General features: G+C 49.7%; 1 protein-coding gene across 1 annotated transcript in view; it reads left to right on the top strand.

Moving 5' to 3' along the window:
• Positions 1-22,713, top strand: part of DBF4 (DBF4 zinc finger) — a gene marked incomplete in the record, with an annotated part of 201,998 nt that overhangs the window by 28,571 nt on the left and 150,714 nt on the right. Inside the window, 1 exon segment of the mRNA XM_030199739.1 lies at positions 16,674-16,871. Within this exon segment, the coding sequence (XP_030055599.1) occupies positions 16,674-16,871 (198 nt within the window).

Below are 22,713 nucleotides of genomic sequence, written 5' to 3'. Positions count from 1 at the left end.
CGAAGTGTTCCTGCAGATATGTGCCAAGTGGGGCAAGCCCGTGATGGATCTAATGGCGACAAGCTCCAATGCCAAAGTCCCGTGCTTCTTCAGCAGACGGAGAGATCCTCGCGCGGCGGGGTTGGATGCCTTGGCTCAACCCTGGCCTTCGGGCCTACTGTATGTGTTCCCTCCGTGGCCCTTGATAGGGCGAGTGCTCCTGCGGATTCGGCTGCATCCAGGAGAAGTGGTTCTCGTCGCCCCGGATTGGCCCAGGAGGCCTTGGTATACGGACTTCCGACAGATGCTCGTGGAGGATCCCCTTCAGTTACCTCTGGTTCCCAACCTGTTGTCACAGGGTCTGGTGACCATGGAGGACGCCAGCCGATTTGGTCTTATGGCCTGGCAATTGAGAGGCAGAATCTATTCCAATAAAGTAATTACCACTCTCCTGCAAGCCTGCAAGGGTTCCACTTCCGTGGCTTATGCCAGGATTTGGCGCCAGTTTGAAGTCTGGTGTGCTTCCAGAGAGATTACAACCCTGCGGGCTCCTGTCTCGCCGATTCTGGACTTTTTGCAGGATGGTGTACAAAAAGGCTTGGCCTATAATTCCCTGCGGGTGCAAGTGGCAGCATTGGCCTCCCTGCGTGGCAAGGTTGAAGGCGTGTCTTTAGCTGCTCATCCGGATGTGGCACGGTTTCTTAGAGGGGTGCTTCGGCTCCGTTCTCCCGTGCGTGCACCTTGTCCAGCTTGGAACCTGGGGCTAGTGCTGAAGGCCCTTCAGGGTGCTCCCTTTGAACCGCTTCGGCGTGCTTCAGAGAAAGATTTGACACTGAAGGCCGTCCTGTTAGTGGCCATTACTTCGGCGAGACGGGTGTCAGAGCTCCAGGCGCTGTCTTGTAGAGACCCTTTTCTGCAGTTTTCAGAGTCCGGGGTCAAGGTTCGGACCGTGCCTTCCTTCTTGCCTAAGGTGGTTTCAGCGTTTCACTTAAACCAACCTATTTTCTTGCCCTCCTTTGTCGAGGAGGAGTTTCCAGAATCTTTTGGGCAATTGCACCTGTTGGACGTGCGCAGGACTCTGCTGCAGTATCTGCGAGTTACTAACTCTTTCAGGACCTCTGATCATCTGTTTGTTTTGCTATCAGGTCCTCGCAGAGGGTCTCCAGCGTCTAAAGCCACTATTGCCCGCTGGCTTAAAGAATCTATCTTTTCAGCTTATTTGCTTGCTGGCCGGCCTCCACCTGATGCCTTTAAGGCGCATTCCACTAGAGGAATTTCCTCTTCTTGGGCTGAAACTGGAGCACTCTCTCTTCAAGAGATTTGTAGTGCAGCAACATGGGCTTCTAAGCTCTCTTTTGCCCGACATTACAGGCTGGATGTGGCTGCCAGGAGGGATGCACATTTTGGAGCACAAGTGCTGGCGCGTGGTGTGGCTTGTTCCCACCCTATCTAGGGATTGCTTTGATACATCCCATCTGTAATGGCTGCATCTGCTTGATGACAAGGAAGGGAAAATTAGGTTCTTACCGTGATAATTTTCTTTCCTTTAGTCATAGCAGATGCAGCCATGATCCCTCCCTGTCTGATGCTATCTGCTGTAAATCTATTTCAGGTTCTGTTCGTGTTTCCTGGAGATTCCGGCCTTGGGAGAAAGTCGGAAAACAGTCTTCATGATTCTTGTTCAATTAAAGGAGGATGACTTAATTCCCTCCAGTTTCATGTTTTGGAGGATGAGTTTATTCCCTCCGGGAGGATGTTTCATTCCCTCCATTCTGAGTTAATGCCCTTTGTTGTAGGGCCATCGTTCACTGTGAGGAAAGCTTATGTTATTCCCATTGCGGTTTGCCATACTGCTTTGGAAGCTTCAAATACTGAAGAGAGGCAGTGGAGGAAGCTGGTATGAGGCTGAGGCACTGGAAAAAGTGTGCTCTCTATCTCGCTCTGCTGGTTGATGGACACAACCCATCTGTAATGGCTGCATCTGCTATGACTAAAGGAAAGAAAATTATCACGGTAAGAAACTAATTTTCCCACTTTTCACTTGCTTACATTAAACATCTGCCATTTGGATGCCCAGTCTTGTAAGGTTCTCTTGCACTTTTTCACAAGATCAACCTGAATTTCCGGCACTGCCGTGGCTCTTGCTTACAGAGCCAAGTTACAGTGTGGAAGCAGAAATCGCACTGTAGCACCACAAGAATTGCCAAGCTTCTGATGGCCAGGAAAAAAGCATTCGGTAGGCCACCTAGAGATGGGAATAACTAGTGAGGTAATTAAATTCGCCGATGACACAAAATTATTCAGGGTCGTCAAGTCGCAGGAGGAATGTGAACGATTACAGGAGGACCTTGCGAGACTGGGAGAATGGGCGTGCAAGTGGCAGATGAAGTTCAATGTTGACAAGTGCAAAGTGATGCATGTGGGTAAGAGGAACCCGAATTATAGCTACGTCTTGCAAGGTTCCGCGTTAGGAGTTACGGATCAAGAAAGGGATCTGGGTGTCGTCGTCGATGATACGCTGAAACCTTCTGCTCAGTGTGCTGCTGCGGCTAGGAAAGCGAATAGAATGTTGGGTGTTATTAGGAAGGGTATGGAGTCCAGGTGTGCGGATGTTATAATGCCGTTGTATCGCTCCATGGTGCGACCGCACCTGGAGTATTGTGTTCAGTACTGGTCTCCGTATCTCAAAAAAGATATAGTAGAATTGGAAAAGGTACAGCGAAGGGCGACGAAAATGATAGTGGGGATGGGACGACTTTCCTATGAAGAGAGGCTGAGAAGGCTAGGGCTTTTCAGCTTGGAGAAGAGACGGCTGAGGGGAGATATGATAGAAGTGTATAAAATAATGAGTGGAATGGATCGGGTGGATGTGAAGCGACTGTTCACGCTATCCAAAAATACTAGGACTAGAGGGCATGAGTTGAAGCTACAGTGTGGTAAATTTAAAACGAATCGGAGAAAATTTTTCTTCACCCAACGTGTAATTAGACTCTGGAATTCGTTGCCGGAGAACGTGGTACGGGCGGTTAGCTTGACGGAGTTTAAAAAGGGGTTAGATAGATTCCTAAAGGACAAGTCCATAGATCGCTATTAAATGGACTTGGAAAAATTCCGCATTTTAGGTATAACTTGTCTGGAATGTTTTTACGTTTGGGGAGCGTGCCAGGTGCCCTTGACCTGGATTGGCCACTGTCGGTGACAGGATGCTGGGCTAGATGGACCTTTGGTCTTTCCCAGTATGGCACTACTTATGTACTTATGTACAAGTTCTGGCCTTTGGGCTGTAAGTTGACCAAGCCTGTGGTATATCAAATAAAAATATTTAGTCCTCATGTACCACATTAACTTTTCATTTAGTGTTTGAACCAGTCTTCAGTGAGAGAGTGTACCTTTTGGTTGAGCCGTACTCGGTAATTTATGATGCTCCTTGACACCGTGAGGATGGGGACAAACTTTGTCCCTGTGTCATTCTCTAAACTGGACTCTTTCCAGCAGAAGCTGGATCCTCCAGGCCAGTGGTTCCCAAACATGGTCCTGGAGGCACCCCAGCCGGTCAGGTTTTCAGGATATCCACAATGAATCTTCATGAGAGAGATCTGCATGCAGAATGTTCAAGATGACCAGAGTTTATTCTTCAAAATAAATGCTGATAGAATAACCCAACACGGGTATCTTAATAAAAATAAACGTGAATAAATAAATGAATATAAATAGAGTAATAACCCAACAGATTTATAATGAAACTAGGAAAAAAGGCCCATTTCTGTAACCAATGAAACGGGCACTAGCAAGGTATTGACTTCCTGCAATTAATGTTTTGAAAGGGATTGTTAGGAGAAATGTGTTGTCAAGGTAATGAATAGTTTACATTGTTGTATTATGTGTATTTTTTGTTTTGTTTTGTTTTTCAGTTTTTTTTTTCGTTGTGGGTGTGAGTGAGAGATGCTGAATCTGCATGTTAGAGCTTGTGTATTTAATGTTGGTGGGGGGGGGGGGGGGGCAGTGTGTGGGTATGAGTGAGAGACAGAGATCTTGATTCACCATGGCAGAGTTTGTTATGATGGTGTGGTGGTGTTTGTGGGGAATGTTGGTGTGTGTGTGTGTTAGTGAGAGAGAGAGATCTTGATTTTCCATTGTAGAGTTTGTGTGTTAAGGGGGATGGGAGGGGGAGTGTGTGTGAGTGAGAGAGAGATGCTGTTTTTCCATGGCACAGTGTGTGTTTGATGTTTAGGTGGGGGGGGGGGGGGGGTGGAAGGAATGTGTGTGTCAGACAGAAAGATGGTGATTGTCCCTTGGAGAGTTTGTGTATGATGTGGGTAGTGGTGGGGGTGGTAGGGAGTGTGGCAGAGTTTGTGTATAATGTGGGGGGGGGGGGGGGGTGGAGAGTGTAGTGGTGTCTTGGATTGGAGGAAGCACAGTTTATTGAAGGACCCAACTTTGCCATGTTTTGGCAAGGTACCTGCAATGGTTATGTAGCGGTGTCAAGGCTGTATAAAGCTTCCTATTTAGTTCAACAGGGATATTCCAAATCAGAATAGTGTAATCGTATTTCCCGTGCTGTCATGTTCCTCACCTTGGTTGCAGGGCCCTCCGGTGTCGCGGGAAACTCCGCCATGTTAACTGGCTTGGGTCCCTCTCTGTGGGCTCTGTGCTCCCCGCTGTCTCCATCGGGCACTGTGCCTCGTGGCCGATGCCCTCCCGCAACGCTGCTCCTTCTGTCTTGGCGCGCCTCCCCTCCGCCTTGTGTGCGGCGCTTTGAAAACGTTGGGACTGCTCGTGTATTTCACGGTGCTGAAGTAGGAAATGGCTTTCTGTCCTGTGATTGGTCTGTTCTTGTGACGTAGCGTTACTATGGGCGATTTATGAAGCCTACGGGGAGCGGGAGTAGAGGGGTGTTGTGAGTGGGTTAGTGACGTATTGTGTGTGGGGGGGGGGGGGGGGCTTAGGGCAGCTGTATGTGTGCCACAGTCCCAGTTGGAGGTGTGTAGTGTGTCTGTCAATGTTCCGCCCTTGGCATCATGACGTTGTGATGCGAGGGCGGGGCTGAGAGACATGGTGATTCGGATGGCTTCACCGTTACGAACCCTTGACTGAAGCCACGGAGTCAGCTTCAGAACGTTGAGGGTGCGTTTTATTATAGTAGATCATAATAAAAAAAAAAATCTAAAATACAGGATGTTTCTGAGATATATAATACAGCGTATACCTTTCAAATCAGCAAAGTGTTGTCATATTCAAATTGCCATAACAGCATTCTTCTATAAAACAGATAAATATGAAAAATATGATAAAAAATGATTATAAAAAAAAGTTCCAAAGATTGCTATATTCTCCATGAACTAAATCAGGACTATAAAACTCTTAAACCAATTAATACTGTCATTACTGCAGACATTATATTTTGTAGCTGGAGATAAAGGGACTTGATCCTTCATCACTTACGTGATCAATGTTGAACATAGAGGACATGAGAGCTTTATGAAAATACTGTGAGCATTAGTGTATTTAGCTTTCCAGATACTGTCCTTTCTACAAGTATTTAATACTTAATAGAAAGGCAATAGATAGATGGATATCCTTCTAGTGGACATGATGGAGACAAGGACAATACCTGAATTCAAGAAAATATGGGATAAGCACAGAGTATCTTTAAGGGATTCTAGAGTTGAGCACTTGGCATTGATAGACCAACCTTATCTGCTGTCATTTTCTGTTTATATATGTAACTAGTAAAAAAGGCCCGTTTCTGACACAAATGAAACGGGCGCTAGCAAGGTTTTCCTCGGAGTGTGTGTGTTTGGGAGAGTGTATGTGAGAGTGAGTGTTTGAGAGTCAGAGTGAAAGTGTGAGTCCAATCCATGCTCCTCTGTCACCTGGCCCCTCCATTCATCCCTATCCAGCAATTCTGCTGTCTCCCTGAGGCCTGCCCTGCAATCCATATGCATCCATGGCCATCTGTCCCCTCCATTCATCCCTATCCAGCAATTCCCCTCTCCATGAGTCCTGCCCTTCCAATCCATGCCCATCCATGCTCCTTTGTCACCTGGGCCCTGCATTTTTCCCTATCCAGCATTTCCCCTCTCTGCCTGAGGCCTGCCCTGCAATCCATATCCATCCATGGCCATCTGTCCCCTCCATTCATCCCTATCCAGCAATTCCCCTCTCCCTGAGTCCTGCCCTTCCAATCCATGCTCCTCTTTCACCTGGCCCCTCCATTCATCCCTATCCAGCAATTCCCCTCTCTGCCTGAGGCCTGCCCTTCCAATCCATGCTCCTCTTTCACCTGGCCCCTCCATTCATCCCTATCCAGCAATTCCCCTCTCTGCCTGAGGCCTGCCCTGCAATCCATATGCATCCATGCCCATCTGTGCCCTCCATTCATCCCTATCCAGCAATTCCCCTCTCCCTGAGTCCTGCCCTTCCAATCCATGCCCATCCATGCTCATCTGTCACCTGGCCCCTCCATTTTTCCCTATCCAGCATTTCCCCTCTCTGCCTGAGGCCTGCCCTGCAATCCATATCCATCCATGGCCATCTGTCCTCTCCATTCATCCCTATTCAGCAATTCCCGTCTCCCTGAGTCCTGCCCTTCCAATCCATGCCCATCCATGCTCATCTGTCACCTGGCCCCTCCATTTTTCCCTATCCAGCAATTGCCCTGTCTCCCTGAGGCCTGTCCTGCAATCCATATCCATCCATGCCCATCTGTCCCCTCTATTCATCCCTATCCAGCAATTTCCCTCTCTCCCTGAGTCCTGCCCTCCCAATCCATGCCCATCCATGCTCCTCTGTCCCCTGCCCCCTCCATTCATCCCTTTCCAGCAATTGCCCTCTCTCCCTGAGCCCTGCCCTCCCAATCCATGCCCATCCATGCTCCTCTGTCCCCTGCCGCCTCCATTCATCCTTTTCCAGCAAGTCCCCTGTCTCCCTTCCATGACCCCCCCTTGCATCCATGCTCCTCTCTCTCCCATGTCCCAGCCTGGGCCGCCCTCTTCTTCCCCCCCCCCCCCCCCCTTCGCATCCATGGTGTCGTTTCTCCCCTGCCCTCCCGCTCCCATTGTTTTTCTTTTGTGGCCACCCTCTTCGCTCCCCCCAACATGGTTTTTATTTTTTTTTCTTGTTTTTAAATGTACCTCCGTGGCGGTTCCGGCAGCGAAGCGTCAGGGAAGGAGGCGGTGCTCCCGACGTCTAGGTTTCCCTTCGCTGTGTTCCGCCTTCTTTTGACGTCATCCTTGACGTCAGAAGAAGGCGGAACACAGCGAAGGGAAGGCTAGACGTGGAGAGCGCCGCCTCCTTCCCTGACGCTTCGCTGCCGAGCGTTGCGATTGGATGAGTGTCATTGCTCCGCCCTCGACGTCATCACGTTTGACGCGTGGGCGGGGCAGACACAATGCGTTCTCACCCCCTTCACTTTTGGCTAACAGAGGCTTCATTCGAACGTTGGAGGTGCGTTTTATATAGAGAGATTAGGACAATTTGATTATTGTCCCTGTTGTGAGCAAGTCTGGTTAGTGTAATCAGGCCTGAAAGTTTTGTCCTGTATATAAGGCTCATTAGCCCATATTGAATATATGTAGCTAATGTGAGCAAGCATGTGGCTTTTCATCTGGAATGGATGGAGGAAGTAGCTGGAGAATGACATTGGCATAGTCTAAGGGCAAAAAGTCAAAATCACTTAACCTGCATCAGCCTTGTTTGCAATAGGAATTGCAAAATTGGGTCAAACCAAAGGTTCGTCCAGCCCATAATCCAGTTTATAACCGTGGACAAGCCAATTCATAAGTACCTGGCAGAATCCCAAAATGTAGCAGGATTCCATACGGTTTACCCTCAGGGATCAGCAGTGGCTTTCTCCTGGTCTACCTTATTAATCTCTTATGGGATTTGTCGTAACCACCTCTTTTTTTTTTTTTTTTTTTTACAAATCCCTGCTCTGTAGGAAGTGATTGCTAAGAAGATCAGTACACAAAATAGTCTTTCTCCCCCCCCCCCCCCCCCTTAAAACTACAGTACAATGTTTTGAAAGGTACAAGCCAATTCTATATTCCTTAGTGTCCCTCCGGCCCAGTGATTGACTGATGGGTTGTGCACACCTTCCAGCAAGTGGAGACTGAGACTTCTGACTCATCTAAGCTAGCCAATAACAGCCATTGCCAGATAGAAGGTTTCAGTATTCTCAGTCTCCAGCAGGTGGAAGGTGGTGAGCCCTGTCAGTCTCTCTTCTTTCTTCCTGTGTGTATGTGTGTGTGTGTGTGTGTATATATATATATATATATATATATATATATATATATATATATAAAGTTTCTTTAAACTCCTTCTTTCTCTGTGCACCTACTGTAGGGAACCTAGATGAGGTAGTGGTCCATGGGGGCCTGGGGTTACCTAGGGGTGTTAACACCCGGATGGCCGGGTCCCACCCCCCCAGTCCTCTCTGCTCTTGGCTGGCTCACTGTGTGGATCCTGCAGTGGCTCAGACTCTTCGGGGGAAGAGACTCTGAGCTTGGGCGAGGCAGCCACATTTCTTTCTAGTTTAAAAAAGGAAAAAAAAAGTCCTCCCAAATGTTTGATTTCGTGCTGCTACCTTAGAGTGACTGAAGTTTAATTTGCACTGCCTCAGCTCCTTCAGGGGAAGGGTGTCCTGACGGCCACACTGATTCTGCATTGAAAAAAAAAAAAGAAAGGAACCAAGCAAAGCAGCTCTATTTTGGCTCCCTTCAGCAGCCTTCCCTTTTTCTTGGATTCACTGCTGGTTGGCTGTCTTTCCTTGCAGGGAGAGTGTTTGCTTTGGGGGGGAAAGAAAAAGAAAAGCTAGTCTCTGCTAGGGCAGAGAGTCTGGGGCGTTTCAGGGTCGTTTTTGTTTTTTTTTAATAAAAAGTAATCTCGGCATCTTTTAGTCGACTTCTCACTCTGCCGATTTGGTGGTTCCCTTTGAAATGCCGCAGATTTCTCCTCTTGCCGCTGAGGGAGCTCTGGCAGTTTCAGTTTCGGCAGGAAACGCCATTTTTAGAAAGGGAACAGCCGAGGCAGAGCGGCCGGTTTCTTTCACGGTCACGTTGTTAGGGATTTTTTTTCTTCTCAGCCCTTATCTTCTCCAGCAGCACCGTCCGGAGGGATGAATTCCTTACTACTAATCATTTCTATAGCACTGTTGGATGTGTGCAGCGCTGTACATATTATAGGCAGGTATTTTTGTCCTGCTGAATTTGTTTGGCTGCTGTACTAGCTTTATTATTCCTGCTCCCTCTGCTCTATTTTCTTCTACTGCTGAGGGTTTTATTTTTAGCTCTGTGTAAGCGTCCCAGGGGTTCCCTGGGACCTGGTGGGTGACCCTGTGTCTGGTTCACACCCTGTTATCTAAGTAAAAACCCTGTTATGCCTTTTCTATGAGGTGATAATTGTTTGCAGATCAAATAATTTTCTGGGAACTCTGAGTTCATGGTTTTGATTCAGAATGGTCTGCCACCAGGAGAAGTTCCTTCAGTAGGCAGATTCCATATCTACTAGCTGTTGATGCATGGCTGTTCAGGCATTCTATGTTCTGAGCCAAGAGACTGACATCCATGTGAGTCTAGTGGGAGGGGAAGTGTGAGAATTTTCCAGAGGATGGAAAGACATGTTTTGATTTGTGCATTATACTGTGAAAACCTGAAAAAAAAAAAAAACAGGCTCAAAAGCGGCAATTCTGGACCTTGGTGCTTCAGTTTAGGGTGAGTTTGGTGCTCATTTATTTCTAGCATGGCATATAGGCATGTTTACGATAAGCTTACTAGTACAAACCCACTCTCATGTGCCAAATCTTAGTTAAAAACTCCTTTTCTGTGGGTGCAGGGCTTTGCATTGAGGGTCTACCCCAGTTCCCTGGGTTCTCAGCTAGCTGCACTGCCCATTGGGCTTCTCCTCTCCTCCCTTTATACCATGTATATAACAGTTTTCCCTGTACGTTCCACGTGACATTCTTGACTAGCAGCATTCTATAAGTTGCAAGCATTTTTTTTTCTGAGTGCCATGTCCATGGTCTCCCCGTGCTCCTCCCATATTTTGGCATATCTTGGGGAATTTTTTTTTTTTTTTTTTGGGAAATGTCAATTAAAGCACCTTTCACACGCTTGCATGTGGCACGTTCTAGGCATAAGTGTATAGAACTGGGACAAGGCCATAGTTAGCACTATTTCCATAACTGATATCACATTTTCCCCCTTTCTTATGGATTTGCAATTCTTCCTTCCTTCCTGCACGTCACTGACTTTCAAAGCCCTTTGGATTCTCCACCGTCTTCATATAAACCAGCAAAGGGCCCTCTCCTATAATGCTTAATCTTGTTGACACTCCCTTCTCACTACTGTTTGCTTTCGTTACTGATTCCAGCTTTGTTTTCTCCGGTGTGCTGGTTTAGAGAAGACAGAAGCAAAGCACTTTTGAGTTTGTGAGGAAGTTGCCAGATACTCTCCTGGAGTCTCCCTGTCATCCATGTCTCGAAGTGGAAGCTGTCGGGGCTATTTTCCACAAGCTTCTCATCCTTCAAGCGGTTGGCACAGTACCTCTGGCAGATATTGGAACAGGGCGCTACTCTGGTTACTTTGCCGTTCCGAAAAAGGAAGGGTCATTTAGATCCCTTAGTTCTCAGAGTGGACAACTGAGCTCTGAAGATCTCCTCCTTTTCTTATGGAAAATCTTCATTCCATCATAGTCATTCGGCATTCAGGGGAGTTTCAGGTCTTCCAGTCCCAATCCATCCATTTCATAAGTAGTTCTCTTTGCAGTCTTGTGCACTCTTTATCTGTCTCGAGATTTGATTTCGGTCTCGCTACAGTTCCTCGACCTTTCTCCAACTTCATGGTAGTAGTAGCTGCAGCTCTCAGGTTGGAGGGTATTCTAGTTCACCTTTACCTGGATGATTGGTTGGTTGTCGCTAAGTCACTCCTGAAGAGGCTGCAAGGTACATCTGCAGTTGCCCAGTTTTTTTTTTTCTTCTGTCTTCGGTTAAGCAGTAAACCCTGTTGAGAGTCAATTTGGAGCCCTCTCAGTACCTCCATATCTTCATCTCACCAGGGGAAGGCTGCTGCATGCTCCGCAGTGGACAGTGGTTACGACGGATGCCAGTCTGAAGGGTTGAGGAGCCCATTATCTGGGACAGTTTGCTCAAGATCTCTGGGTTCCAGAGGAGGCAAACAGCTCCATCAACCTCTTAGAGTCAAGGACAATGCGCTTGGTGCTTCAAGCCTTTTGTCCACTCTTGGAAGGTAGGGCAGTCCGCGTCATGTCCGAGAATGCTACGGTGGTGACCTATTTCAATCGCCAAGGAGGAACAAAAAGTCTTCAGTTGGAGCTAGAGGCTGCTCTTCTAAGCTGGACGGAGAGTCATCTTCTACACCTGTCAGTGGTCCATGTGGCAGAGGTGGAAAACGTGCAGGTGGACTCTCCGCACCACTCTGAATACCAGGGAGTGAATTTTAGGCGACGATGCATTCCAGAGTCTCGTGAGTCGTTGGGGACTCCAGTCAGTGGATCTGTTTGCCTCAGCAACCAATGTGAAAGTGCCGGCCTACTTCAGTCACCAAAGAGACCCCCAAGGCCCAGGGATTCAATGTGCTGCTTCAACCATCGCCGGAGGGTCTCCTGTATGCGTTCCCGCCGTGGCCTCTTTTAGGTTGTCTGATCTAAAAGGTAGTAGCTCACAGGGGTATGCCGATCTTCGGAGCCTGTTGGCTGGTTTCCCTCTCAGGTTCACTGTCCATCCAGGGTTATTAGTGAAGGGACCGGTTCTTCATCCAGACCTCGGACGATTTTTGTCTTACGGCTGGGCTCTTGAGCGCACGAGGTTAGCTAAGAGAGGTTTCTCGGCAGGAGTCATTTCTGCCATTCTGAGGTCTAGGTGTCGTTCCACTTCTCTTAATTATTTCATGACTTGGAGAGTTTTTGGAGCGTGGTATGGATATTTTCCCTTTTTTGCGTCTCCATTGCTCAGATCCTGGAGTTTTTGCAGCGGGAGCTCGAGAAAGGTTTGGCGTTGTCCTCACTTAAGGTTCAGATCATGGCCGTGGCCAGATTCGGAGGTCGGGTTCAGGATAAGTCCCTGGTCTCCCACCCGGATGTACTTCGTTTCTTGCGGGGAGCATGTCTCCTACGCCCTCCTGTGTGGGATTTTTCTTCCTTGCTGTGGGACCTTAATTTGGTTCTCTTTGTCTTGTCTTGGCCTCCCTTCAAACCTCTCACATCCTGCTCTTTTAAAGGTCTTCCTCTTCAGGTGATTTCTTTTTCTGGTCGCTATAGCTTTGGCTAGGAGAGTTTCGGTGTTACAGGCGGTTTCTTGGAGTTTGTGAAGGACAGAGTGGTTTTGCTGCCGTTTCCCTCCTTCATTCCAAAGGTCTGGTCGCGTTGTCCAATTGTGCACTCTGTTATTTTACATGTCCTGGGGTCTTCCTCAGGTTTGGATGAGCAGCACCACCTCTGGTGCCTCGATGTTAAGAGGGTGCTCAAGTTCTATTTGAGGCTCACAGAGGAGTTTCGGCGGGCGGATCACTTGTTCCTTGTCATCAACAGCAGATGAATCCATTAACTGATGGGTTGTATCCGCCTACCAGCAGGTGGACATAGAGAACACTGAAATACCACAATGACCCTTGGACGGCTAGCCCCATCTGCCTTCAGTATTTCTCTATCTCCCAGCAGGTGTGGACGTAGCTTGATCAGCTTCTGGATTTCTGCCTGGGGTGCCTCCTGTGCTTTGCCAGTTGAGCAGGGGAGTTGTGGCTGGTGGTGCCCACTTTAAAGGCATATAGGTTCACCCTTTCCCTGCCTTACCCATTCCCCCCTCCTCCCGGAGTCCCTCTGTTGCTGCCTGCCTCCAACTTTCCTCACAGCGTAAAAAAAAAAAGCGTGCTTTTACTGCGTGGCTGTTCTGAGGCTTTCTCCAGAGATTCTGGTTCAGTGCAGCTTGACTGGAGCTCGATGACGCGGTCTTCTGAGGTGAGAGTGGTGCCCAGCTCCTCCAGGGAGGTTCCCGTGGACAGCATTCCGAACGGGGTAGGTTTTGGTGCGAAGCCACCATTTTATTGCTAATATTTCCGTCCAGTCGGGCGATGGCTGCTGAAGGAGTTAAGCGCTGCTCCCGCTGTGGTAAGCGCAGGTCAGCAAGCGGGGCTTTGCAGTACGTGCTCCTTAGATGCTCAAGCTAGTACGAGCATGGCGAGCGATGATTTTTCCCACTCGATGGAGCTGGCAGCGGGCGCCATTTTGGAAGCGCCGCATGCCTCGACCCCCGCGATGGCGGAGGAGTCTGAGTGCAGGGGGACGCCTCGTTTCAAGGCTGCCAGAGATGCTCCAACCTCCATTTCGCCTTTTTCGGGGACGGAGGCCCAGGGTGAGTTTTTCTCCCCTGAGTTCGTGCTACTGATGCATAAGGCCTTCATGCTGAAAAGAGCTCTGCCGCAGGTGTCTAACACTGCATTGCATTCTGGTTTTCCTCCGGGTGTTGATGCCCCGGGGATGGCTACAGATGTTATTTCTTCCCCCGATAATTGGAAACACGCTAAACATAGACGGGTAAATTACCCATCTGAAAGTTGGGGTCCGGTTCGACACGGCCTCAGGGTTTGTCTTTCTCCCCGACCACAGGAGGTGCAAGCTTCAGAATCAGGTCCGCCTGCGGATGCCTCGCTCTCGATCTTTGGACTTTGTCCAGCTGCTGGGGTCGATGACGGCCACCTTGGAGGTGGTTCTCGATTTTCTCCGCAGGCATCAAATCGACCCGGCGGAATGGGAACTGGCAGAAGTTTTTCTTCAGATTTGTGCCAAATGGGGGACTCCCAGAATGGATCTTATGGCGTGAAGTGCAAATGCCAAAAGTCCCTCACTTTTTCAGCAGATGGAGAGATCCTCACTCGGCGGGGTTGGATGCACTGGCTCAACCCTGGCCCTTGGGCCTCCTGTATGTGTTCCCTCCTTGGCCCTTGATAGGGCGAGTCCTCCTGCGGATTCGACTGCACCGAGGATTGGTGATTCTCATCACTGCAGATTGGCCAAGGCATCCATGGTATGCGGATCTCCGCCGGATGCTGGTGGAGGCTCCACTTCATTTACCTTTGGTACCGAACCTGTTGGTTCAAGGCCCGGTGACTATGGAGGATCCTTGCCGATTTGGCCTGGCTCTTGAGAGGGCGCAATTGAGAGATAAGGGCTACTCTAACAAGGCCATTTCCACTCTCTTGCAGGCCCGCAAGCGGTCTACTTCCGCAGCATATGCTCAGATATGGCGTAAGTTTGAGGAGTGGTGTGTCCCAAAAGAGGTCACACCTGCGCGGGCTACAGTCTCGCTGGTCCTGGACTTTTTGCAGGATGGCTTACAAAAAGACCTGGCTTACAATTCCCTTTGGGTGCAAGTGGCAGGGAAAGTCTCCGGCTTCTCCCTTGCTGCTCATCCGGACATTGCCTGACTTCTCAGAGGGGCGCTTCGGCTCCTCCCTCCCATGCGGTTGCCTTGTCCGGCCTGGAACCTGGGGCTGGTGTTGAAGGCTCTCCAGCGTTCGCCTTTCGAGCCACTTAAGCGACCTTCTGAGAAGGATGTGACTCAAGACAGTCTTTTTTGTGGCCATTACATCCGCTAGACGCGTATCTGAGCTTCAGGCACTTTCCTATCGGGACCCTTTTCTGCAGTTCTCAGAGTCCGGGGTGACGGTATGTACAGTGCCTTCCTTCCTGCCTAAGATGGTTTCAGCGTTTCACCTGAACCAGCCCATTTTTCTACCTTCCTTTTCTAGGGAGGATTTTCCGGATTCCTTTAGACAATTGCGTCTTTTGGATGTCCGCAGGGCTCTGTTGCAGTATCTACAGATGTCAAATTACTTCAGGACTTCTGATCATCTTTTTGTCTTGTTGACAGGTCCTCGACGTGGGTGCCTGGCGTCTAAGGCCACTCTAGCCCGTTGGCTCAGATAAGTCATCTTTTCTGCGTATCTACTTTCATGGCGGGCTCCCCCTGAAGCGTTTAAAGCGCATTCCACGAGAGCGATTTCTTCCTCATGGGCTGAAACAGGTGTCCTTTTTCTCTTTTAGAGATCTGTCGTGCAGCTACTTGGGCTTCTCAGCTCTCGTTTGTTTGGCATTACAGGCTGGATATGGCAGCGAAGCAGCATGCGCATTTTGGAGTGCAGGTACTGGCTCGCGGAGTTGCCTCTTCCCACCCTACGTAGGGAGTGCTTTTGTACATCCCATCAGTTAATGGATTCATCTGCTGTTGATGACAAGGAAGGGAAAATTAGGTTCTTACCTTGGTAATTTTCTTTCCTTTAGTCACAGCAGATGAATCCATGATCCCTCCCTGTCTGACTTTGTGTTTTTTGTTCAGTTCTTTCATGCAGATATTGTATCTCATCAGGAGGAGTTGATGAACAGTTCTTAATGTTTCTACATGCTGTTCTATTGCAGGAAGTTGAGTTCGTCCCTCCTTTGTGTGGTTATTGCTCCGGTTCTGGGGCATTTGTTCGCTGTGAGGAAAGTTTGTTATGTTACCTTTCTTATTCACTCTGCTTTGGAAATGTCAAATACTGAAGGCAGATGGGGCTAGCCATCCTAGGGTCACTGTGGTTTTTCAGTGTTCTCTATCTCCACCTGCTGGTAGGTGGATACAACCCATCAGTTAATGGATTCATCTGCTGTGACTTGTCGGAGAGTCGCAAAAAGGCCAACCGCTTCTAAGCCTACCATTTCTCGCTGGCTCAGAGATGGTTGCTTCCGCTTACCTTTTGACAGGCAAACCAGCTCCTGCTGGAGTTAAGGCTCACTCTCTACCAGAGGTCAGGCTGCTTCTTGGGCTGAATGGTGTTTGGTTCCTCCGTTGGAGATCTTCAGGGTTTCTACTTGGGCCTCGTTGCACTCTTTCTCCACAGGTTGGACGTGTAGAATTGTCAGAATACAGCGTTTGGGGCGTGGGTGCTTAGAGCTGGGTTGCTGGGGACCCGCCCATGACGTCACTGCTCTGTTACTTCCCATCAGTCAATCACTGGGCTGGTCTGGAGGGATGCTAAGGAAGGAGAAATTAGCCCTTACTTGCTAATTTGCTTTTGTTTAGTCCCTCTGGACCGGCCCAGATCCCTCCTGTACAGCAATTGGTTTGTTGTGGTTTGGGTATAGGTACGTTGTCTTTTCCGAGCAGAGCTGTATTGTCGGCCATAGTTCTTTGTTATTGAAAAAAAAACAAAAAAACAATCAAAAAGAAAAACAAACAGCAACAACAACAAAAAAGAGCCGAAAGGTAGGCATTAGTTGCAATTTTTCATGTGTTCTCAGGCTATGCCTTAGTGCCTACGGAGTTAGGCACCTTATGTATATTGTGCAGGCTGCTCAGGTTCCCGGGTGCACAGATTGGGGATTTTCTTTCCGTCTACTTTGGTATGGTATACTGGAACCTTCCATCTGGCAATGGCTGTTATTGGTTAGCTTAGATGAGTCAGAAGTCTGTCTCCACCTGCTGGAAAGGGTGCACAACCCATCAGTCAATCATTGGGCCGGTCCGGAGGGACTAAAGGAAAGCAAATTAGCAGGTAAGGCCTAAAAACGCTATCGCACCTTAGTAAACAGGGCCCTATATACCGTATGTCTCATGTATGTTAAGGTATTTATTGATTTTGAGACTTTTCTGTTAAAGCTTGTAATTGAAACTGAGCTAGGTTTTATTTATTTGTTCTAAATTTTAGACTGTAGAGGGATTTCTCAGCAAGGATATCAGCTGTTTAATTTCAAATAAGAAGGAAGCAAAATATGCTCAGTCTCTAAGACAGCTCTCTCCAGTGCCGAGTCCAGAATCTGTCCAGAATAACAGGAACGATTTACCTCATCTAAACAGCAGAAGAGACAGTTATGAAGGAAGTTCATATAAAAAATCTACAGAGGCAGTAAGTTTGTGTTTTTTGTTTTTTTTAATCAACTGTGACCATCATGGCATGGCCCCATTTGTGTGGACAGTTGGAAAATGTCTTGAATTGGGTCTTTTTAAATGACTTTGTACCAGTCATGATTTCTTACAAGACAGTATGTGCACAGACCTTTTTTTTTTCTCTTGTTATGAAGTCGGGACCAGAATTCATAGTATGCTGAGAATACTTTAAAAAAAAAAAAAAAAAAGGACCTGTTGTCAGGAGTGCTGGAGGTCAAAATTATTGCTGGGCATACTTATATTAATATAAAACCAGCTTGACATAATATTAAACCAGCTTCTGACCTCTGAGAACTTCCCCCTCCCCTTCAGGAATCAGAGGATGGCAAAATGGAACAAAAGGTATGCTGATCAAGAGTAATTAAACACAGGGCTAGCAGGCAGCTCAACACCATTTGTTCCATTTTGCCATCCTCTGATTCCTGAAGGGGAGGGGGAAGTTCTCAGAGGTCAGAAGCTGGTTTAATATTATGTCAAGCTGGTATTACTCTTGATCAGCATACCTTTTGTTCCATTTTGCCATCCTCTGATTCCTGAAGGGGAGGGAGAAGTTCTCAGAGGTCAGAAGCTGGTTTAATATTATGTCAAGCTGGTTTCATATTAATATAAGTATGTCCAGCAATAAATTTGACCTCCAGCACTCCTGACACCTGTAACCTATAGGGCCTTGTTTACTAAGCCACACTAGAGGCCCGTTAGTGTTTTTAGGGCACGCTAACCGTGTAAATGCCCATAATATTCCTATGGGTTTCTACACGGTTAGCACATGCTAAAAATGCTAGCACACTTTAGTAAACAGGGCCCGAAGTGTATTTTTAAGAGGAATTCTCCCTCTATGCCTTGTAGCGCTATAGAAATGATAAATAGTAGTAGTAATGCACTCTTTTCCCCTTGCAGAAACTAAGTCCTAGCTAAACTTAAATTCTTAGGAGCAGCTACTTTTTTTCTTCTCTATGAAAACTGAGGGGCAGATGATCAAAAGCCCTGCGCTGTTCCAAACAGCACCCTAGAAATAGCGCCGGGACAGCGGAGGGCTTTTCTGCATCAATGATCAAAGATAATGCATGCAAATCTAAGCAGCGCTATTATCTTTGATTATCATGTTTAAAGTGTGGGAGAATTGTGCCGAGCATGCGCTCAGCACAATCCTCCCGCACTTGTTTGACAGGTCTGGGCTGTCAAAAGCCCAAACCTGTCAAACAGCCTGCCCCGAGGCCTGAACAACGAGGCCCCCCCCCCCCCCCAACCCCCAGAAAACGTCGTGGCCGCCGCCGGCCAAACCCTCTCCCACCCACCGACAGGGGGGGGGGGGCTGGAGGATCGGTGGGTCTCCAGCCCCCGAAACCCCCAGAAATCATTGATTGGCCGCCTCCGGCCAAAGGATCTCCCACTGTGATCCAGTGGACCTCCAGCCCACTCCAAATCCTCCCCCCAGCATTGTCCTTAGATTCCCTGGTGGTCCGTGGTGTGCTGTGGTGTCGTGACACCCCTCCCGGCCCCCCTACCTTTTGTTGGAGGAGGGACGCAGCCTGCCTGCCTCCCTCCTCTTCCAGTCAGTCGACGCCCAAAATGGCAGCACCCAGCCCCGCCAATTGCATCCTGGGATGCGCTGGGCGGGGCTACAGACCATGTAAGGGAATCGCTCCCTTACATGGTCTGTAGCCCCGCCCAGTGCATCCCAAGATGTAGTGGGCGGTGCTGGGCGCCGCCATTTTGGGCGTCGACTGACTGGAAGAGGAGGGAGGCAGGCAGGCTGCGTCCCTCCTCCAACAAAAGGGAGGGGGCCGGCACGACACCACAGCACACCACGGACCACCAGGGAATCTAAGGACAACGCTGGGGGGAGGATTTGGGGTGGGCTGGAGGTCCACTGGATCACAGTGGGAGATCCTTTGGCCGGAGGCGGCCAATCAACGATTTCTGGGGGTTTCGGAGGCTGGAGACCCCACCGGATCTCCAGTCCTCTGTGAACATGGGGGGGGGATCGTCGGGGGGACCGGAGGTCCACCGGACCTCCAGCCCCCCGTTCGCGTTTGCCTTGGGGGGCAAGGGGGGCCTGCCAGCATGCAACTGCATGCTGGACAGGGCTCACCATTCCTCCCCAATGATCCGCAAAATCTAACGCCAGCTCGGAGCTGGCGTTGATTTTGCTGCGGCCAGCAACCCAATCTTTGGCGCGCTGGTCGCTGATCATAGGAGATGATGAATGCGTTAAGCGCCAATTAGCGTGCATTTGCAAGCTAATTGCGCTAAGAAGCCCTGTTTAGCATGCATTTGCATGCTACTTGCGCTGAGAGCCCTCGAGTGCGCCGTTTCAAGCGCTCAAGGGCTCTGATCATGGGTCGGCTGCAAACTCTGGCGCTAGTATGGCATTAACAGCCTCTAGCGCCAGAGTTTGCTTTTGATCATGAGTGAGCAATTAGACATCAAGGCCCTCTTCTTTTTATCGAGCCGCGTGGCAATGCTGATGGAGCCCATTCAAAGTAAATGGGCTTTGTTCGGCATTACCGCACCAGAAGCCACTAGCGCAGCTTGATAAGAGGCCAGAAGATTCAAAAATATTTTATAAAATTGGTCCATATGTAAAGCATGTTTTACACATAGACAATGGGTGTTATGAAATTGCATAAAGAGTAGGCGCACTGAAATATAGCACCTGCTTTTTACATGATCTCCACATAGGTGTTCCTAAGGGCATAGTTTGATTGGAGCTTTCTTGTCATCAGCAGCAGATGAATCCATTAACTGATGGGTTATGTCCGCCTACCAACAGGTGGAGATAGAGAACACTGAAAAACCATAGTGCTCTATGGATGGCTTGCTCCATCTGCCTTCAGTATTGCTCTATCTCCCAGCAGGTGTGGACGTAGCTTAATCAGCTCCTGGAAAAATTCTGCCTGGGGTGGCTCCTGTGCTTTTGCCAGTTGAAGCAGGGGTGTTGTGGCTGGTGGTGCCCACTTTGAAGGCATATAGGTTCACCCTGCCTTACCCGTCCCCCTACGTACCGGAGTACCTCTGTTGCTGTTTGCCTCCAAATTTCCTCACAGCGTTAAAAAAAAAAAAAAAAAAAAAGGAATACGCATTGGTTCTGCGTGGCTATTCTGAGGCTATTTTCCACGTGCAGCTTGACCGGAGCTCGTTTGACTCGGTCTTTTGAGGTGAGAGTGATGCCCAGCTCCTCCGGGGAGGTCCCGCGGACACCGTTCCGATCGGGGTAAGTTTTGGCACAAAGCCGCCATTTTACTTATATAATTCCGTCGGACGATGGCTGCTGAAGCAGTTAAACGCTGCTGCCGTTGTGGTAAATGTAGATCAGCAGCGGGGTTCTGTAAGACGTGTTCTTTAGACGCTAGAGCTGATACGAGCATGGCGAGCGATGATTCTTCCCACTCAATGGAGCTGGCAGCGGGCGCCATTTTGGAAGCGCCGCACGCCTTGACCCTCGCTGTTGCAGAGGTGTCTGAGTGCAGGGGGATGCCTCGGTTGGAAGCTACCAGAGGAGCTCCTGTTCCCGTTTCTCCTGATTTGGAGATGGAGGGTCAGCATGAGTGTTTCTCCCCGGAGTTTGTGCTTTTAATGCATAAAGCTTTCATGCTGAAAAGAGCTCTGCCACACGTGTCTGACACTGCACTGCTGCCTGGTTTCCCCCCAGGTGTTGATGGCCTGGGGCTGGCTGATTCCCCCGAGTGTTGGAAAGACGCAAAACACAGACAGGTAAATTCTCCGTCGGAGAGTGGCGCACTTCCCTTTTCCCCTCTGTGGTCGGGCGGTGTGGATTCTGAGGGTTCTGGCAGGGCCTCATGGTCTGAAGAGCCAGAGGAAAGTGCCGGTTTGCCACTGGATCTGGATGATCCCAATGCGGTGAGGATTTTCCACCGCTAGGAGCTGACAGCGCTCATTTCGGACGCCTTGCAGGCCCTCTCGATTGATGATCCTGCCAAGGGCGAGGCCTCCTTTGGTAATCCGAGGATGGTGAGTACTAAGAAGTCTGCTCAAGCCTTTCCTGTGCATGACTCCATCCAGGAGCTTATTTCAGCTCAATGGTCTGAACCTGAAGGGCCTTGCCCCTGCTCCCTTGTCCGATAAAGGGATTGAGGCCTCCGGAAGCAAATGCCCTTGGGTGGATTTCCAGGCCCTAGAGGACTCTGTCTCCTCTGATGTAGATGAGGGCAGCGTATCTGAGTTCTCCCAACGGTCCTTTGGGGATTCCTTGGAGGAGACGGATTCCCACTCGGATGGAGCGGATGACCCCTCTGCAGCGCGGATCTTTCGCTCAGAGGATTTGCCCAACCTGTTAGTGCAGGCCATGAGCATTTTGAAGATTTCGTCTCCGGAGGACGTCTCTCCCTCAGCCTCTGTTGGCTCCGCCATTATGGTGGGGACGAAGCGCCCGCCTAGAACCTTCCACGTGCATGAGGCCATGCGCACCTTGATTTCGGCTCAATGGGATGTCCCAGAAGTGAGCCTCAAAGTGGCTAGGGCTATGTCCCGCCTCTATCCTCTTGCCTGAAGGTGAACGGGAGGCCTTTCTTTGGCCTACCGTGGATTCTTTAATCACTGCGGTGACTAAGAAAACGGCGTTGCTGGTGAAAGGTGGCACGGCCCTAAAGGACGCCCAAGACAGAAGACTGGAGGCGGCCCTAAGGTCGTCCTTCGAGGCGGCTGCTTTAAGTTTGCAGGCCTCAGTTTGCGGCTCCTATGTGGCCAGGGCGTGCCTGACGATTGTGCAGCGGGCTTCCCCCTCGGATCCTTCCTTGAGGGCTGATTGGCCGGCCCTGGAATCGGGCTTGGCTTATTTGGCAGACTTGCTGTATGATGTCTTGAGAGCCTCGGCTAAAGGTATGGCTCAGACAGTCTCTGCAAGGCATTGGCTTTGGCTGAAGCATTAGTCTGCTGGCCACGCCTCTAAGTCTCGGCTAAAGGTATGGCTCAGACAGTCTCTGCACGGTGTGGGCTTTGGCTGAAGCATTGGTCTGCTGACCACGCCTCTAAGTCTCGCCTGGCTAAGTTGCCTTTTAAAGGCAAGCTGCTCTTTGGGGTCGACAGGCAACCTGGACAAAATTGTGACCGATCTCGGCAAGTCTAAGGGCAAGAGGTTACCAGAGGTCAGGGCTTGGGCCAGTGGTGCTCGCCCCGGTTTCTCCAAAGGAAGGTTTCAGGAAGCCTGTCGGTATCGCCCGGGCAAGTCGGGCTCCTCTGCCCCCTCTTCCTTCAAAAGGAACTTCTCCCCCAAGCAGCATTCCTTTCGCAGAGACCGCCGTCCCGGAGGTACGCCCTCCGGTCCTCCCCCAGGGTCTCGTACCCAATGACGGGGTCTTGGTCCATGGCCCAGTGCAGATTGGAGGACGCCTGTCCTCGTTTCTGGGCGAGTGGACCACAGTAACTTCAGACTGGCCCAGATGTCCCTGGTATGCGGACTTGATCAGGCTCTCAGTGGACGGCCCTCTGCGGCTGCCAGCGGGGCCGGGCCTGTTGCATCAGGGTCCCGTGGTGATGGAGGATCCCTCTCCCTTTGGTCTTACGGCCTGGCTATTGAGCGGCAGCGTCTGAGGAAGAAGGGCTTCTCAGACAAGGTCATCGCCACTATGCTGAGAGCGAGGAAGCGCTCTACTTCTACTGCTTACGCCAGGGTTTGGCGTACCTTTGCATCGTGGTGTGAGGCAGGCTCACTTTCTCCCTTCACTGCTCCAATTTCTTCAGTGCTGGCGTTCCTGCAAGAAGGTCTGGAGAAAGGCCTGTCGCTCAGTTCCCTTAAAGTCCAGGTAGCGGCTCTGGCTTTCTTCAGGGGCCGCCTTAAGGGT

The sequence above is a fragment of the Microcaecilia unicolor genome, chromosome 1 (genome assembly GCF_901765095.1).
Source record: "Microcaecilia unicolor chromosome 1, aMicUni1.1, whole genome shotgun sequence".
NCBI classification, from domain to species: domain Eukaryota; kingdom Metazoa; phylum Chordata; class Amphibia; order Gymnophiona; family Siphonopidae; genus Microcaecilia; species Microcaecilia unicolor.
The sequence above is the reverse complement of the archived record's forward strand: the minus strand, read 5'-3'. Positions and strand labels throughout refer to the sequence as shown.